The sequence below is a fragment of the Somniosus microcephalus genome, chromosome 19 (assembly GCF_052327205.1).
Source record: "Somniosus microcephalus isolate GS21.2 chromosome 19, FLI_Smic_1.0, whole genome shotgun sequence".
Taxonomy (NCBI): Eukaryota; Metazoa; Chordata; class Chondrichthyes; order Squaliformes; family Somniosidae; genus Somniosus; species Somniosus microcephalus.
In genome coordinates this window covers 66,522,553-66,541,616 of record NC_141005.1, presented here as the reverse complement: position 1 = coordinate 66,541,616, position 19,064 = coordinate 66,522,553, and the positions used below count along the sequence as shown (strand labels likewise).

At 46.4% G+C, this 19,064-nt stretch overlaps 1 protein-coding gene across 3 annotated transcripts in view; it reads right to left on the bottom strand.

Annotated features, from left to right (window-relative positions):
- Window positions 1-19,064, bottom strand: part of hira (histone cell cycle regulator a) — a 130,089-nt gene that overhangs the window by 74,659 nt on the left and 36,366 nt on the right. For all 3 annotated transcript variants that reach the window (XM_085961969.1, XM_085961968.1, XM_085961970.1), the window contains 3 exons: window positions 13,396-13,509; window positions 6,290-6,360; window positions 4,396-4,501 (listed from right to left, as the gene is read on the bottom strand). In XM_085961969.1, the coding sequence (XP_085818095.1) occupies window positions 4,396-4,501; window positions 6,290-6,360; window positions 13,396-13,509 (291 nt within the window). The remainder of the gene's footprint in view (window positions 1-4,395; window positions 4,502-6,289; window positions 6,361-13,395; window positions 13,510-19,064) is intronic.

Here is a 19,064-nt window from a genome sequence, read left to right as displayed (position 1 = left end):
CACTTCCAAGCGCTGGCCCCTTCTGGCTTGTGTAGCTTCAGGTGAGTGAGCAGCAGCCTGGTGCTCCTGGTAATCATCCTGCTGTTCCTGGTTCTGCTGCTGCCACCTCTGCTGTTGGAGATCCTCTAATGCCAGGAAGGGAAGGTGCCAAAGGCCTCCCATGCTTCTAGCAGATGCCTCGGTTGAGGAGGTCCTGAGTTAGGGTGGTGAGAGGGGCTTCCCAGGAGCTCACACTGAAGAAGTGTGTGAGGCTCCAACTTTCTGCAGCTGCTCCTAAGGCTTCAAATAGTTCCCCCAAGCCTTGATCAACAAGGTCCTGCAGCCTGCAAATGCTGCCTCTTTAAATATCTTCAGCCCTCAGCGACCTGCTGCTGCAAGCAAGCAAGCCAGCTGTTTTCACGCCAGCTCTCATCGGCGGGGTTCCCCGCAGGCGGGTTTCAGGTGGGGAAAGCCCCAAAGTCGCAACGGCACGGGAAAATCCACTTCAACAAGCAGATAATTGCTTGTTAGTGCTCCGACGACCAGTCCCGCCAGCGGCGGGCGGGACTGAAGCGGGGCGCGTGAAAACAGCAGTCCGAAAGTTGGACGGGGCGGGGAATCAGGCGGGGGGCGGGGGGGGGGTCCCGACCCGCTTTTGCTGCGATTTTCAGACCACGGCCGCATGAAAAGCCGCCCGACAGCTGCCCGAAAATCGGGGCCTCAGTCGTTGAATATATTCAGGACAGAGATCGATAGATTTTGGGATATGAAGGGAATCAAGGAATATGGGGTTAGTGCAGGAAAGTGGAGATGAGGTAGAAGATCAGCCATGATCTTATTGAATGGTAGAGCAGGCTCGAGGGGCCGAATGGCCTAATCCTGCTTCTATTTCTTATGTTCTTATGTACACATCGCTGAACTCAGATGAAAACTTTCAATTAAAAATGCCCACATCTCCAGTGGCACGGTCACCCAATATGCATATTAATAATTCCATTAAAGAAATGTGTTAGAGTCATAGAGTTTTACAGCACAGAAAGAGGCCCTTCGGCCCATCGTGTCTGCGCCGTCCATCAATCCCTGTCCAGTCTAATCCCATTTTCCAGCATTTGGTCCATAGCCTTGTATGCAATGGCATTTCAAGTGCTCATCCAAATGCTTCTTGAATGTTGTGAGGGTTCCTGCCTCTACCACCCTTTCAGGCAGAGAGTTCCAGATTCCAACTACCCTCTGGGTGAAAAAGTTCCTCCTCAAATCCCCTCTAAATCTCCTGCCCCTTACCTTGAATCTATGCCCCCTTGTTATTGACCCCCCTACTAAGGGGAAAAGTTCCTCTTTATCTACCCTATCTATGCCCCTCATCATTTTATACACCTCAATCAGGTCCCCCCTCAGCCTTCTTTGCTCCAATGAAAACAACCCCAGCCTGTTTAGTCTTTCTTCATAGCTGAGGCGCTCCATCCCAGGTAACATCCTGGTGAATCTTCTCTGCACCCTCTCTAAAGCAATCACATCCTTCCTATAGTGAGGCGACCAGAACTGCACACAGTACTCCAGCTGTGGCCTCACCAGCGTTTTGTACAGCTCCATCATAACCTCCCTGCTCTTATATTCTATGCCTCGGCTAATGAAGGCAAGTATCCCATATGCCTTTTTAACCACCTTATCTACCTGTTCCGCTGCCTTCAGGGATCTATGTACATGCACACCAAGGTCCCTCTGACCCTCTGTACTTCCTAGGGTCCTACCACTCATTGTGTACTCCCTTGCCTTATTTGTCCGTCCAAAATGCATCACCTCGCACTTTTCAGGGTTAAATTCCATTTGCCACTTTTCCGCCCATCTGACCAACTCGTTTATATCTTCCTGTAGCCTGAGGCTTTCCTCCTCACAATTTACCACCCCACCAATTTTCGTGTCATCTGCGAACTTACTGATCATACCTTTTACATTCTCATCCAAATCATTTATGTAGATCACAAACAGCAAGGGACCCAGCACCGATCCCTGAGGTACCCCACTAGACACAGGCTTCCAGTCACAAAAGCAACCTTCGACCATCACCCTCTGCCTCCTGCCACTCAGCCAGTTTCGGATCCAACGCGCCAAGGCACCCTGGATCCCATGGGCTCTTACCTTCTTGACCAGTCTCCTATGCGGGACTTTGTCAAAAGCTTTACTGAAGTCCATGTAAACCACATCCACAGCATTTCCCTCATCCACACACCTAGTCACCCCCTCGAAAAATTCAATCAGATTTGTCAGACATGACTTACCCTTGACAAAGCCATGCTGACTATCCCCGATTAATCCTTGCCTCTCCAAGTGGAGACTAATTTTGTCCCTCAGAATTTTTTCCAATAATTTCCCTACCACAGACGTTAGGCTCACTGGCCTGTAATTCCCTGGTTTATCCCTGCTACCCTTCTTGAATAATGGTACTACGTTAGCTGTTCTCCAGTCCTCTGGTACATCCCCCGTGGCCAGAGAGGTTCTGAAAATTTGTGTCAGAGCCCCTGCAATCTCCTCCCTTGCCTCACACAACAGCCTGGGATACATCTCGTCCGGGCCTGGGGATTTATCCACTTTTTGGCCTGCTAAAACCGCTAGTACCTCCTCCCTCTCGATGCTAATATGTTCAAGTATGTCACAGTCCCCTTGCCCGATTTCTATGTCTACATCATCTTTCTCCATAGTGAACACAGATGCAAAAAATTCATTTAAAACCCCGCCTACATCATCTGGCTCTACACACAGATTGCCACTTTGGTCCCTAATGGGCCCTACCCTTTCCCTGGTTATCCTCTTGCCCTTAATATACTTATAAAACATCTTAGGATTTTCCTTTATTTTGCACGCCAGTGTTATTTCATGGCCCCTCCTCACCCTCCTAATTTCTTTTTTAAGTATGCCCCTGCACTTTTTATACTCCTCTTGGGCTTCCTCCGTCTTTAGTCTTTTGTAACTGCCAAAAGCCCCCCTTTTTTTCCTAATGCATTTTTGTACATCCCTTGTCATCCAAGGTTCCCTTTGCTTGTTGGTCCCACCCTTGACCTTTACAGGAACATGTTGGCGTTGTACTCTCTCTATTTCCCTTCTGAAAGCCTCCCACTGCTTTGATGTGGATTTTCCTATAAGTAGCTGCTCCCAGTCCACTTTGGCCAGATCCTGCCTTATCATATTAAAATCGGCCATCCCCCAATTTAGAACCCTTATTTCCGGGCCGTCATTGTCTTTTTCCATGACCACCTTAAGTCTCACCGAATTGTGCCCACTCCAAATAAATTATAGGAGTGCTGAGAGAAGAGACAGCTAGTTTGATATCAAGCTAGCTATCTCTTGTACTCTCGGCACGCCTGTAGTACAGAAAGCGCACAGTAGGTGCTTTAATGTTAAAAATGAACTTGTGGTGTGGATTAGTAATTACTACTACACAAATCTCTCATCTGTATAAAGCCTGTGGAACAGATTGACTGTGTTCCTGTACATGTTCCTTTCCATTTATTTCCTTCCTCTCCTTGGAAGACGGTTGAACAAGACAGTGAAGGCTGTAGAATTCTCCTGGACGCTGTTAATCGCTCTGAAATACTCGGTAGGTTGGTGGAAAACAGTGTTCTTCTGCCCTCTGAGGATGGACTGCTCCACTAACGTGGTGCCCTGCACCTGGAGCCCCACTGCTCAGTACCCAACACAGCCTACTCCCTCTGGACCTCCAGTGAGCCACCATCATAAGACACTTCGCCCAACAATTCAATGTATCTTGGAAGTTAACATGCAATTATTTTTGGAGAAATTTCATAGCTATCTTTTCTTGGAAGTTTTTCCTGTGCGACATTAGAGGGAAAATGAGTTGGCGAGTTCATTCAAGTGCGAGTTGAACATAGTCTGCCGATGTGTGCGCTAGGCCGATGTAGCAGAGCCTGGTCTCCAATCATCTTGGATCCCCTTGCCATTGGACCAAGAACTTGCTCTGTCAAGCCCGTGTGGTAGCTGGTGTGCAACGGCCACCCCACGTTAAAAGAATTCACGCACAGGCATCTTCCACCCTTTAAGTCATCTTCGGTTCCAAGGGACAGACAGAGAGACAGAGAGACAGAGAGACAGAGAGATGGTTCATCTTTTTCTTCTTCTGCATTTCACTTTCTTACGAGTGCGTCACCTTAAGACTCTACTGAGAAACCCCTTAAGCCTGAGAGATTTAGGTCACAGAAAGCCCTGGGATGCTGATGCCACACCAGCCACTTGGTGAAGAATATTATTTCTCCATGCTATGTTATCAAACTAATCTACAAGCAACCGAGGGACTTGCATGGAATACAAGACACACAGATGTAGTGTGTTAGCTGCTTGTGTAATTCTAGGTATATCTTTTAGTGCAGCTGGAGAAGCAGAAAGTCGGCCACAATTCTGCATTACCTTCTCCTCCTCAGTTAGTGGATCACCCAGCTCTTCCTGTGAGAAATCCAGAAATGCCACCGTCCCATCCATGGAGCACACCAGCAATCCCAACCCTGTCAAAGTCCTGGTGCAGAGACCACAAAAAACAATCATACATTTAACATCTTCACAGTCCACACTTTCCACTCAATTTATCAACCGGCTGCAAGTGACCTCAATCAATACAAAATATACCAGCAATAGATACCCTTCCAAATGAGCCAGCTTGAAATTTAGGAAAACTTTATTGACGGTTTCAAAGGAGGATGCTCTTGCCAATTTCTGTTATTGAGTGATGGGTACAATTACCATGAAATATAATTTGAGATGCCTACAGCAGTGGTGCTGGGGCAAGAGGAGCGGAGGAGAGGGAGTATGCATTTCAGCACAGGGATCAGAATGGGGTCAGTTGAAGATAATACATGTCACTGCACAGAAAGAGTGAATCTGGATCTGTCAAGAAAGAGCACACATTCCAGAGAGTGATAGGACTGGGGTCTCTAAGGGGGAAGAGAGGGACATGATTAACTGGGAAAAGTACCTTGTCCAGCAGAGAGAGGGGGGGGGGGGGGGGGAAATGAGCGAGGAAGGGAATGAGTCCAAGCATAGAGGCCAACAAGAAAGCGGTCAGGAAGGACGTTGTTTTTTCAATTCATTCTCAGGATGTGGGCATCGCTGGCAATGCCAACATTTATTGCCCATCCCTACCTGCCCTGACAAAGGAGGTGGTGGGCCGTCGTCTTGAACCGCTAGCAGTTTGACACAACTGAGTGCAGTTAAAAGTCAACCACATTGGAGTGGGACTGGAGTCACATATAGACTAAACCAGGTAAGGATAGCCAGTTTCCTTCCATAAAGGACATCAGGGAAGCAGTTGGATTTTTACGACAACCAGACAGCTTCATGATCATTCTACGGATACCAGCTCTTTTATTTTAAAACTGAATTCAAATTCGCAAACTTGAACTCACATTCGCTGGTTTATTAGTCCAGGCCTCTAGATTACTGGTCCAGTAACATAACCACTACACACTACTGTACCCTCAGCACACAGAGAGTGGAATGGAGTCTGTCAGGGAGAGATGGGGTCAGCACCAATTGGGGGAAGCACCTGGGCCAACAAAGAAAAAGGGGGCAAGGAGCAGGGTGAGGGAGAGTATGCATCACAGCACAGAGTGTAGCAAGACGCAGCTACTGGACAGCAAGTGCCTCCAAAAAGTCTAGACGCTCCCCAGACATGTATCCAAGCTGCTGCCACTGTGCATCAGGCAACTGGCTGGCTCTCCTCACTCTCTCATCAAGCAAGTACTCTTCTTTCCTCAGTAAATACATTTTTGAAAATGATGCCATTTTCCTTCCCACCCTCACCATTCACTTTCAGCTAGGAAAGGGCAGCTGCACCCGAGACACTCCGTTTGGTCCCTGCCACAAGGATAATTAAAGCAGTGCGGTTGAAAGGGTCTCAGTGCAGTAGGTGGGTTAAAATTGCATCCCATGCGAGATCCCTTCTGAAGTGAGTTTAGATTGGAAATCACAGCAAATTCGCAATCTAGCAGATTAAATTACACCAAAGCTAGTCTCATATCATTGAGAAGACATGGGCTCAGAACCAGTTTATAGTTTGTCACATTGATCCTAGAACATGCTGGCCACTGCTCTTCACACATCCCGTTCTTACACAAAGCAGCAATTAAATCTGCTTCGCACAAGAAAAACACAAGTGATCTGTTCGAATATAAAACTACTGAATATTGCAGTATGGCTTTTCACATAATTGTTGACCTCATTTCAATTGGATAAAATCCCCACTGTAATTACATTATTCATTTCACTCTAAACAACACTACTGAGTGTAATCTGGCACAGCCCTTACCAGGAGATGTCCATGATTGACTTGTCAAATAATTCATGAATCACCACTAGTGGGCGCTTCAGGCACGTCAGCTGAGGAAACAGAAATCAACAATTACATCAAACTCGCCAAGGCCGCAAGCTTCTGGCTGACTGCCAGGAGATGCTTCTTTGAATTACATAGACCATTTAAGATAATGGGGTGGCACAACAAACCAAAACCAACTGAGCTCTTACCTAACCACAAATGCTTGAACCTTTATGTCAAAAAAGCAACAAGTCCCATAAAAGAGGCATGATCAGTTGGAGGATAGCAAACTTAAAAGTAAAAGTCCCTCACCCCTGGATTCATTCTCGTAAATCTTTTCTGCACCCTCTCTAAGGCCTTCACATCCTTCCTAAAATGCAGTGCCCAGAATTGGACACAGCAGCAGTGGTGGCGACAGCAGTGCGGACCTGGGAGGAGCAGCGAGGCGGCAGCGGCGGTATAAAGAGAGCCCGAGGCGCAGGTAGGCCCCACAGCAGCAGCAGCGGCAGTGCGGACCTGGGAGGAGCGGCGAGGCGGCAGCAGCGGTATAAAGAGAGCCCGAGGCGCAGGTAGGCCCCACAGCAGCAACAGCGGCAGTGCGGACCTGGGAGGAGCGGCGAGGCGGCAGCAGCGGTATAAAGAGAGCCCGAGGTGCAGGTAGGCCCCACAGCAGCAGCGGCAGTGCGGACCTGGGAGGAGCGGCGAGGCGGCAGAATTTTCAAAGAGTGATGTCAGAATTCAAATGTGATGTCAGCACAAGGGGAGGGAGCTGATTGGTGAGTATCTGGTAAGTGTTTATACTTGGCTTTCTTAAAGTTTTAAGTTTATTCCAGCTAGGTTAGTAAATAGTCTGTTAATTAGAGGTATGGCAGGACAGCTCACACCCGTGGAATGCACATCCTGTGCCATGTGGGAAGTCCTGGACACCTCCCTTGGTCTGGACGACCACATGTGCGGGAAGTGTCGCCAGCTACAGCAGCTCGAGCACCGGGTTACGGAGCTTGAGCGGCGGCTGCAGTCACTGCTGTGCATCCGCGAGGCTGAGAGCTATGTGGATAACACGTTTCAGGAGGTGGTCACCCCGCAGCTTAAGAGTGTTCAGGCAGAGAGGGAATGGGTGACCATCAGACAGAAGGGGAGGACCAGGCAGGAAGTGCAGGAGTCCCCTGAGCCCATCTTGCTCACCAACCAGTATTCGGTGCCGAGTACAGGTGATGGCGATGGTTCCTCTGGGGAATGCAGCCAGAGCCAAATCCACAGCACCATGGAAGGCTCAGCTGCACAGGGATTGGGGGGAGGGGGGGGGGGGGGGGGGGGAGAAGAGGAGAGGGAGAGCAATAGTAATAGGGGATTCAATAGTTAGGGGAGCAGACAGGCATTTCTGCGGCCGCAGACGTGACTCCAGGATGGTATGTTGCCTCCCTGGTTCCAGGGTTAAGGATGTCACTGAACGGCTGCAAGGCATTCTGAGGGGGGAGGGTGAACAGCCAGAGGTCATGGTCCATATCGGTACGAACGACATAGGTAGAAAGAGGGATGATGTCCTGCAGGCAGAGTTTAGGGAGCTAGGAAAGAGGTTAAAAAGCAGGACCTCAAAAGGTAGTAATCTCCGGATTACTACCAGTGCCACGTGCTAGTGAGAACAGAAATAGAAAGATAGAGATGATGAATGCATGCCTGGAGAGATGGTGTAGGAGGGAGGGCTTTAGATTCCTGAGGAATTGGAACCATTTCTGGGGGAGGTGGGACCTCTACAAGCCAGACGGGTTGCACCTCAACGGGAACGGGACCAATATCCTCGCGGGAGGGTTTGCTAGTGCCGTTGGGGAGGGTTTAAACTAGCTTGGCAGGGGGATGGGAGCCTAAGAATAGAGTCAGTAGGGAGGGAAGAAAAACTGGAATTGGAAAACAAAAACATAGAAAATAAATTGGAAGGTCAGAGGAATCAAGGGCTAGATAGTAGTCAACAAGGAGGTTTGCCTGTACTAAATGGTATATACTTCAATGCAAGGAGTATAGAGAACAAGGCAGATGAGCTGAGGGCACAGGTAGATACTTGGGACTATGATATTATAGCTATTACAGAGACGTGTCTGAGAGGGGCAGGTATGGCAGCTCAACATTCCTGGTTACAGGATTTTCAGATGGGATAGAGGGGGAGGTAAAAAGGGAGGGGGGTCGCAGTATTGATTAAAGAAACTATTACAGCTGTGAGAAGGGATGATATGTTAGAGGAATCATCAAACGAGGCCATATGGGTCAAATTGAAAAACAAAAAAGGGGCGATCACACTGCTGGGAGTGTACTACAGACCCCCAAACAGTGAGAGGGAGATAGAAGAACAAATATGTAGACAAATTTCTGAGAAGTGCAAAAACTATAGGGCAGTAATAGTAGGGGATTTCAACTACCCCAATATTAACTGGGATAAAATTAGTATGAAGGGTATAGAGGATACGGAATTCCTAAAATGCATCCAGAACTTTTTTAGCCAGTATGTAGCAAGCCCAACAAGGGAGGGGGCGGTTCTGGACTTAGTTTTAGGGAATGAAGCTGGGCAGGTAGAAGGCGCATCAGTGGGGGAGCATTTTGGTACTAGTGGCCATAATTCAGTTAGATTTAAGGGAGTTATTGAAAAGGACAAGGATAGACCAGGAATAAAAATTCTAAATTGGGAAAAGCTCAGAGGGGATTTAGCCATAGAGGACTGGAAACAGCTACTTGAAGGCAAATCAGTGTCAGAGCAGTGGGAGGCAGTCAAGGAGGAGATCCGGAGGGTTCAGACCAAATATGTGCCCTTAAAGAAAAAAAGTGGGACTAACAAATTTAGAGCCCCCTGGATGTCTAGGGACATACAGGGTAGGATAAAGAAAAAAAGGAAGGTGTATGACAGATACCAACGGCTAAATACTGCAGAATATTTAGAGGAACACAAAGTACAGGGGTGCAATTGAAAAGGATATTAGGAAAGCAAAGAGAGCATGAAAAATTCTTGGCAAGTAAACTCAAGGAAAACCCAAAGATGTTTTATAAATATATTAAGAGTAAGAGGATAACTAAAGAAAGGGTAGGGGCTATTAGAGATCATGAGGGTAGATTCATAGAGTCATAGAGTTTTACAGCACAGAAAGAGGCCCTTCGGCCCATCGTGTCCGCGCCGCCCATCCATCCCTGTGTGTGGCGGCGAGAGACGTCGGTAAGGTTCTTAATGACTATTTTGCATGTTTTCACAAAGGAGAGGGGTGAAGCAGACATTGCTATCGGGGGGGGGCAAGTGTGAAATACTAGATGAAATAAACATAGTGAGAGAGGAAGTATTAAGGGGTATAACAGCTTTAAAAGTGGATAAATCCCCAGGCCCAGATGAAATGTATCCCAGACTGTTAAGCGAAGCAAAAGAGGAAATAGCAGAGGCCCTGACCATCATTTTCCAATCCTCTCTGGCTTCAGGTGTGGTGCCAGAGGGCTACTAATGTGGTACCCTTGTTTAAAAAGGGAGAAAAGGATAGACTGAGTAATTACAGGCCAGTCAACCTAACCTTGGTGGTGGGAAAATTATTGGAAAAAATTCTGAAGGACAGGATAAATCTTCATTTAGAAAGACACGGATTAATCAAGGATAGTCAGCACGGATTTGTTAAGGGAAGGTCGTGACTGACAAACTTGATTGAATTTTTTGAGGAGGTAACAAGGCGGGTAGATGTAGTTTATATGGACTTTAGCAAGGCTTTTGATAAGGTTCCACATGGCAGACTGGTCACGAAGTTAAAAGCCCATGGTATCCAGAGCAAAGTGTCAAGTTGGATTCAAAACTGGCTCGGAGGCAGGAAGCAGAGGATAATGGTTGATGGGTGTTTTTGTGACTGAAAGGCTGTTTCCAGTGGGGTTCCGCAGGGCTCAGTATTAGGCCACTTGCTTTTTGTGGTATGTATCAATGATCTAGACTTGAATATAGGGGGTATGATTAAGAAGTTTGCAGATGACACTAAAATCAGCTATGTGGTTGATACTGAAGAAGGAAGCTGTAGGCTGCAGGAAGATATCAATAAATTGGTCAGGTGGGCAGAACAGTGGCAAATGGAATTCAATCTGGAGAAGTGTGAGGGAGCATTTGGGGAGGGCTAACAAGGAAAGGGAATACACATTAAATGGTAGGACACGGAGTAGTGCAGAGGAACAAAGAGACCTTGGTGTGCATGTCCACAGATCCCTAAAGGTAGTAGGCCAGGTAGATAAGATAGTTAAGAAGGCATACGGAATGCTTGCCTTTATTAGCCATGGCATAGAATACAAGAGCAGGGGGGTTATGCTTCAACTGTATAAAACACTAGTTAGGCCTCAGCTAGAGTACTGCGTGCAGTTCTGGTCACCACATTACAGGAAATATGTGATTGCACTAGAGAGGGTACAGAGGAGATTTACAAGGATGTTGCCAGGAGCAGAGAATCTTAGCTATGAGGAAAGACTGGATAGGCTGGGTTTGTTTTCCTTGGAACAGAGGAGGCTGAGGGGAGACCTTATTGAGGTGTATAAAATTATGAGGGGCCTAGATAAAGTGGAAAGAAAGGACCTATTTCCCTTAGCAGAGGGGTCAAAAACCAGGGGGCACAGATTTAAAGCAATTGGTGGAAGGTTTAGAGGGGATTTGAGGGGAAATTTCTTCACCCAGAGGGTTGTGGGGGTCTGGAACTCACTGCCTGAAAGGGTGGTAGAGGCCTCAAACCCTCCTTGAAAAAGTGTAGCATCCCCACCAACACCTGGGAATCCCTGGCCCAAGACTGCTCAAAGTGGAGGAGAAGCATCCGGGAAGGCGCCGAACACCTTGAATCTCTTCGCCGGGAGCAAGCGGAAGCCAAGCGCAGGCAGCGCAAGGAGCGCACGTTAACCCAAGCACCCCACCCACCCGCCCCTTCAACCACCGTCTGCCCCACCTGTGACACAATGGGCCGAAATGGCCTCCTTCCGCGCTGTAACTTTCTATGATTCTATACTCCAGTTGAGGCCAAACCTGTGTTTTATAAAGGTTCATCATAACTTCCTTGCTTTTGTATGCTATGCCTCTATTTATGAAGCCCAGTATCCGCTATGATTTTTTAACTGCCTTCTCAAGCTGCCCTGCCACCTTCAACGATTTGTGCACATATACCCCCAGGTCTCTCTGTTCCTGCACCCCCTTTAGGATTGTACCCTTTAGTTTATATTGCCTCTCCTCATTCTTCCTACTAAAATGTATCACTTCGCACTTTTCGGCGTTAAATTTCATCTGCCACGTGTCCAAGTTTAGTGTCATCTGCAAATTTTGAAATTGTGCCCTGTACTCCCAGGTCCAAGTCATTAATATATGTCAAGAAAAGCGGTGGTCCTAGTACCGACCGCTGGGGAACACCACTGTGTACCTTCCTCCAGTCCGAAAAACAACCGTTCACCACTACTCTCTGTTTCCTGTCACTTAGCCAATTTCGTATCCATGCTGCCACTGTCCCTGCCACTATCACTGGGCTTCAACTTTGCTGGTAAACTTATTATGTGGCACTTTATCAAACATCTTTGGAAGTCCAGGTACACAACGTCAACCCTCTCTGTTACCTCATCAAAAAACTCAATCAAGTTAGTTAAACACGATTTGCCTGTAACAAATCCATACTGGCTTTCCTTAATTAATCCACACTTGTCCAAGTGACTACTAACTTTGTCCCTGATTATTGTTTCCAACAGCTTCCCCACCACCGAGGTTAAACTGACTGGCCTGTAGTTGCTGGGTTTATCCTTACACCCTTTTTTGAACAAGGGTGTAACATTTGCAATTCTCCTGTCCTCTGGCACCACCCCGTATCTAAGGAGGATTGGAAGATTATGGCCAGTACCTCCGCAATTTCCTCCTTAACCTCCCTCAGCATCCTAGGATGCATCCCATCTGGTCCTGGTGACTTATCAACTTTGAGTTCAGACAGCCTTTCTAGTATCTCCTCTATCAATTTTTCTCTCATCCAGTAACTCCACTAACTCCTCTTTCACTATGGCTTTGGCAGCTTCATCTTCCTTGATAAAGACAGATGCGAAGTACTCATTTAGTACCTCAGTCATGCCCTCTGCCTCCATGTGTAGGTCTCCTTTTTGGTCCCTAATCAGTCCCACCCCTCTTCTTACTACCCGTTTATTATTTATATGCCTATAGAAGACTTTTGGATTCCCTTTTATGTTAGCTGCCAATCTATTCTCATACTCCCTCTTTGCTCCTCTTATTTTCTTTTTCACTTCCTCATGTCGCCTTTGGTTCTTCTGCCAATCACCTGACATCTGTCATACACACCCTTTTTCTTCTTCATCTTACTCTCTATCTCTTTCATCATCCAGGGAGCTCTGGTTTTAGTTGCCCTACCTTTCCCCCTGGTGGGAATGTACCTCGACTATACCCAAACCATCTCCTCTTTAAAGGCAGCTCATTGGTCGATTACAGTTTTGCCTGTCAATCTTTGATTCCAATTTACCCGGGCCAGATCCGTTCTCAAGTTTTGGATGGGTTGAAGTTTATGGAGGGTGGACAATGAGATGCTGGCCAGGAGAGCATTGGAACAGTCGAGTTTGGTGGTGAAAAAGACACAGATGAGGGTTTGTGGCAGCAGATGGGGTGAGGCAGGGCGGAGACGCGTGATGCTACAGAGGTGGAAATAGGTAGTTTTTGTGATGGGAGAGGACATGGGAATCAGAAGCTCAGCTCAGGGATAAATAGGTCGCAAACAGGGAAAAATAGGACGTAAACAGTCTGATTCAACCTGAGGGGGATGGAATCGGTGGCTCGGGTACAGAGTTTGTGGCGGGGGCCACTGCCTAAAGTTTAACTGGAGGAAATTTTGGCTAATCCAGGACTGGATATTGGACAAGCAGACTGAGAACACACAGCCTGTGGAAAGGGCGAAAGAGGTGGTGGAAAGTAGTAGCTAGATGTCATCAGCAGATGGACCATTGATTTTCTATCCTCCAACTGCACCATTTTCACAACTGTGAGGTCAGTACCAGTGAGGAAAAGTGCACACAATCACAATGCAAAACGAATATACTTCATCATTCTTGAAACAAGGCAGCTGGGACTCAGAACTTACCCAAACAGAGAGGGACCGGTCCTTACTCCCCACCGCACAGCAACAGTAAGGACAGCTCGGCTTATTGGAGCTTCCATTCCGTGGCTTCTTCTTGAAGATTTTGGGGTTAAATTTCTGCAGATGTGAATAGAAAAGGAAAAATCTGTCAGTGTCAGATCAACAAGAGGCAGCTGTACGTCCAAAGTATGAGGAAGCTGCTAATTCCTCGCATCCTCGTCAGTGGTCAGGTGACAAGACTTCTGATCAGCAGCATCCGCAGACACACAACCGGCTTTGGGCACACTTCGCTGCCGTGGTAACTATGTGAAAGGATTACCAGCAGCGCTTCTAATTCACACAGTGGTACAATTACAAACAAGCAGGGAACCTTGGCACTGTGGAGAGTCTGTGCAGCTTAATGATCTTCCACCAGTTATTCATGTACAAGAGTAAATTACGCTTGACAACACATGAAACTACAAATGACCACAAATGTTGGTTTAAATTTTACCATAACTGCAATAACCAAACTGTAATAAGTAAAAGTTGGACAGGCCGAGTTTACTCCCAGGTGGCACTCTTCCCATTTACAGTTAGGGGCAGCCTGTCTGCCCAGTACTTAACAGAAAGGATTATTTATTTCGCACATCTCATTGTTTGCAATAAGTTACTTAACAGCCAAATCCTAGCTCATCTATAGTGTGCCTTAGAAAAGCCAGTTCCCGGTGACTCTGCCATCAGGACCTGCCATGAACATCTGCAAGAAATGCTGAGGCAAAAATGTCTCCCAACAGTGTTAATGCTACAAGGGAATGCACTCCTAACAACTGGGTAAATACTCCGTCATTCCAATGAGGACAATGTTAATCCTTCACCTGAATGCAAAACAAGCAAGGTGGTAAACAGTGAGCAGAACATTATTGCAGCACCACTGAAAGACACCGAAACATAGAAGATAGGAGCAGGAGTAGGTAATTCGGCCCCTCGAGCCTGCTCCACCATTTAATGAGATAATGGCTGATCATCCAATTTCAGTACCCTGTCCCTGCTTTCTCCCCATATCCCTTGATCCCTTTAGCCTTAAGAAATATATCTAACTCCTTCTTGAATATATTTAATGAATTGGCCTCCACTGCCTTCTGTGGTAGAGAATTCCACAGGTTCACCACTATCTGGGTGAAGAAATTCCTCCTCATCTCAGTCCTAATTTATCCATAGACTGTGACCCCTGGTTCTGGACTCCCCCGCCATCGGAAACAATCTTCCTGCATCTAGTCTGTCTAGTCCTGTTAGAATTTTATAACTTTCAATGAGATCCCCTCTCATTCTTCTAAACTCCAGCGAATATAAGCCCAATTGACCCAATCTCTCTTCATACGTCATTCCTGCCATCCCAGGTATCAGTCTGGTGAATATTCGCTGCACTCCCTCCAAGGCAAGAACATCCTTCCTCAGATAAGGCGACCAAAACTGCACACAATACTCAAGATGTGGTCTCACCAAGGCCCTGTACAACTGCAGCAAGACATCCTTGCTCCTGTACTCGAATCCTCTCACTATGAAGGCCAACATACCATTTGCCTTCTTAACCGCCTGCTGCACCTGCATGCTTACCTTCAGCGACTGGAGCAAAAGGGCACCCAGGTCTTGTTGCACTTCCCCTTTTCCCAATTTATTGCCGTTAAGATAATAATCTGCCTTCCTGTTTTTGCCACCAAAGTGGATAACCTCGCATTTATCCACATTATACTGCATCTGCCGTGCAACTGCCCAATCACCCAACCTGTCCAAATCATACTGGAGTTTCTCTGCATCCTCCTCACAGCACACACGCCCACCCAGCTTTGTGTCATCTGCAAACTTGGAGATATTACATTTAGTTCCCTCGTCCAGATCATTAATATATATTGTGAATAGCTGGGGTCCTAGCACCAATCCCTGCGGTACCCCACTAGTCACTGCCTGCCACTTGGAAAAGGACCCGTTTATTCCAACTCTTTGCTTCCTGTCTGTCAACGAGTTCTCTATCCAAGTCAGTACCTTACCCCCAATCCCATGTGCTTTAACTTTGCACGCTAATCTCTTATGCAGGACCTTATCAAAAGCCTTCTGAAAGTCCAAATACACCACATCCACTGGTTCTCCCTTATCTATGCTACCAGTTACATCCTCAAAAAATTCCAGTAGATTAGTCAAGCACGATTTACCTTTTGTAAATCCATCTTGACTTTGTCCGATCCTGTCACTGTTTTCCAAGTGCTCTGCTATTACATCTTTTATAATGGACTCTAGCATTTTCCCCACTACCGATGTCAGGCTTACCGGTCTATAATTCCCCGTTTTCTCTCTACCACCTTTTTTAAATAGTGGGGTTACATTAACGATTCAGTATACAGCACGAGAAAAACAATTACACCGTCTTTCAGCATAATACTGCCATCTCTTTATGCCCTTCTGCATTTTCTTGCCTGCATGTAAAGACATAGTGGTATATATGACAGACTGCCCCATCCCTCCCCAACAGTGCCCAGAGCCAGGTCACAATGCTAACACCATGTGTTAGCCGTGGTTCAGTGGTAGCACACTGGCCTCCGAGTCAGAAGCTTGTAGGTTCAAGTCCCACTTCAGAGATTTTAGCGCATAATCTCAACTGACACGCAGTGCAGTACTGAGGGAGTGCTGCACTGTTAGAGGCCCCGTCTGCCCCCTCAGGTGGATGAAAAAGATCCCACGGCACTCTTTCGAAGAAGAGCATGGTAGTTCTCTGTGGTGTCCTGGCCAATATTTATCCCTCAACCAACATCACTAAAAACGGATTATCTGATCATTGTCACATTGATGTTTGTGGGAACATGCTGTGCACAAATTGGCTGCCGCGTTTCCTACATTACATCAGTGTCTACACTTTAAAAGTACTTCATGGGTTGTAAAGCGCTTTGGGACATCGTGGGGTCATAAAAGGCGGAAGTCTTTCTTTTTATATAATCGCTCCCCCCCCCCCCCCCCCAGTGCCCAGACCCAAGTCACATTGCTTTTCGGTTCAGTTATGTGAAGTTCAAGCTGATCCTCACTTTACTTTTCCTGACTTGAGTGTGATTAGCTGGCAGTTTAAATGAAGCAGTAACATAGTTGCCTGGTGTTTGAATGGCAATGGGACAGTTCTAACAACTAATATTAAATCAGGTACGCTGGTAAAATGGTGCGCAACCACATCTCTTTTTAAAATACACACCTAAAAGGAAAGGGATACAATTAACAAGAAAAATACTATTCACAGGGATCTCCCTTCCTTCACACAAGTGTTTAATTAAATGCACTTCAATCATTCTGCTGGAGAAAATGGTTTATTACACCTGCTGGAATCAGGTTTTCCAGGGACCAACTGCAAACAAGGCATCAATAGAATGGTTAAACAAGGTATAAATGGAATGGTTAAACAAGGCATCAATGGAATGGTTAAACAAGGTATAAATGGAATGGTTAAACAAGGCATCAATAGAATGGTTAAACAAGGCATCAATGGAATGGTTAAACAAGGTATAAATGGAATGGTTAAACAAGGTATAAATGGAATGATTAAACAAGGCATCAATGGAATGGTTAAACAATCTCTTTTGGGGACAGATTGCTTGTCCAGTGACTAAGTAGGAGAGAGTGACTAAGTTAGTAAATTAGAAAGCATGCCATCTTGCATCACCCAGTCAATAAGAGACGACATACAAAAGGGAAGCTCAAATTTAAAATACTACAGTCTCCACTAACACTAATGACACAGGGCTCTGTTCCCCCAGTCCAACTTCAACACCACTTAAAACATCCAAAATGCAGGGATCTTACTATTCATCTCACTGCTATTACAGGCAGCTAGCATTCATGAATAAAAAGTCAGAACCATATTTACCCTGGAATGAGATGGCAGCTGGGAAGGACAGTGAAGGCCTTTTGAAACAAAACATATCCCAACAACAGTCAGCTCTCAACCTTCTTTACAGGTCAGGGAGAGGTTATTAAATTATTACATGATCGGCTCGGCCAGTGATACAACACAGGAGACCATTCAGCCCATCTTGCCCCCTAATCGGCTGTTTCCCCATAGCCCTGAAATTTTTTCCCTTCAAGTAATTACTCAATTCCCTTTTGAAAGTTATTATTGACTCTGTTTCCACCACCCTTCCAGGCAGTGCATTCCAGATCATAACAACTCATAGAATGGTTACAGCACAGAAGGCAGCCATTCAGCCCGTCGAGCCCATACTGTGTGGGACTCGCTGTGTAAATATTTTTTTTCCTCGTGCCACCTCTAGTTCTTTTGCCATTATCTTAAATCTGTGTTCTTTAGTTACTGACCCTTCTGCCACTGGAAACAGTTTCTCCTTATTTACTCTATCAAAACCCTAAATGATTTTGAACACCTCTATCAAATTTTCCCTTAACCTTCTCTGCTCCAAGGAGAACAACCCCAGCTTCTCTAGTCTTTCCACATAACTGAAGTCTTTCATCCCTGGTACCATTCTGGTAAATCTCCTCTACACCTTCTCCAAGGCCTTGACACCATTCCTAAAAAGTGTGGTGCCCAGAATTGGCCACAATTCTCCAGCTGGGGCCTAACCAGTGTTTTATAAAGGTTTGGCATAACTTCCTTGCTTTTGTACTCTATGCCTCTATTTATAAAGCCATGGATCATGTTTGCCTTTTTAACAGCCTTCTCCACTTGCCCTGCTACCTTATGTACGTACGTCCCCAGGTCGCTCTGTTCCAGGATCCCCTTTCATTGCATCATTTTGTTTATATTGCGTCTCCGAATTCTTCCTACGAAAATGAATCACTTCACCCTTATCTGCATTAAATTTCACCTGCCATGTGTCTGCCCATTTCACCAGTCTGTCTGTGTCCTCCTGAAGGCTGTTACTATCCTCCTCACTGTTTACTACATTGCCTAGTTTCGTATCATCTTCTAACTTTGAAATTATGCCCTGTATACCCATTAATACATATCAAGAGCGGTGATCCCAACACTGACCACTGGGGGACACCACTTCCTTCCAGTCTGAAAAACTAGAAGGCTTCAAGGGGTCCACCAGTGGTTCCCTTTCTCCAACGCGCAGACAATTTAAAGTCGATTCAATGCCGATCCCTGAAGGTTATAGTATCCAGGGCACAGAGTTTTATTTTCCACCCCCAGTCACCAATCAACACCAGCATAGTAACACTTCAGTCCTCAGCTGCGCAAAGGACGCGTGGCACCGGAAACCGCCACTTGGCCCCAGAGACTCATGGTCATCGGTCTGCCATATTGTCAAGGAGACGGTGTCCAGTCTTAGCAGGCGCGTTCCGCTCCACTCGTTAGTAACGGACAGGAGGAGAAGTGAGCGCTGGTACGGCCGTCAACCAATGTTCCCTCTAATTTTCTTTTGGGTGTGCGGCCCATCCTGTGCGGGACTTCCAGACCGCTGCGCAGCCGACCATTGCCTTCAACTCCCTCAGCGGCAGGCTACCCACCTCGGCGGCAGTCTACTAACTTAAGCAGAACTCTACCAATCTCGGAGACAGTCTCAACTTCAGGATAATTAAGTAAAACAAAAATATGTTTAATTGTATAACTAATTTCATTCAGAAAAAATACTTGTGTTCTGTTACAGGGGGTCTGTGGAATTTTTATAACACGGGAGGGGGTGGGTTGGCCTCAGAAG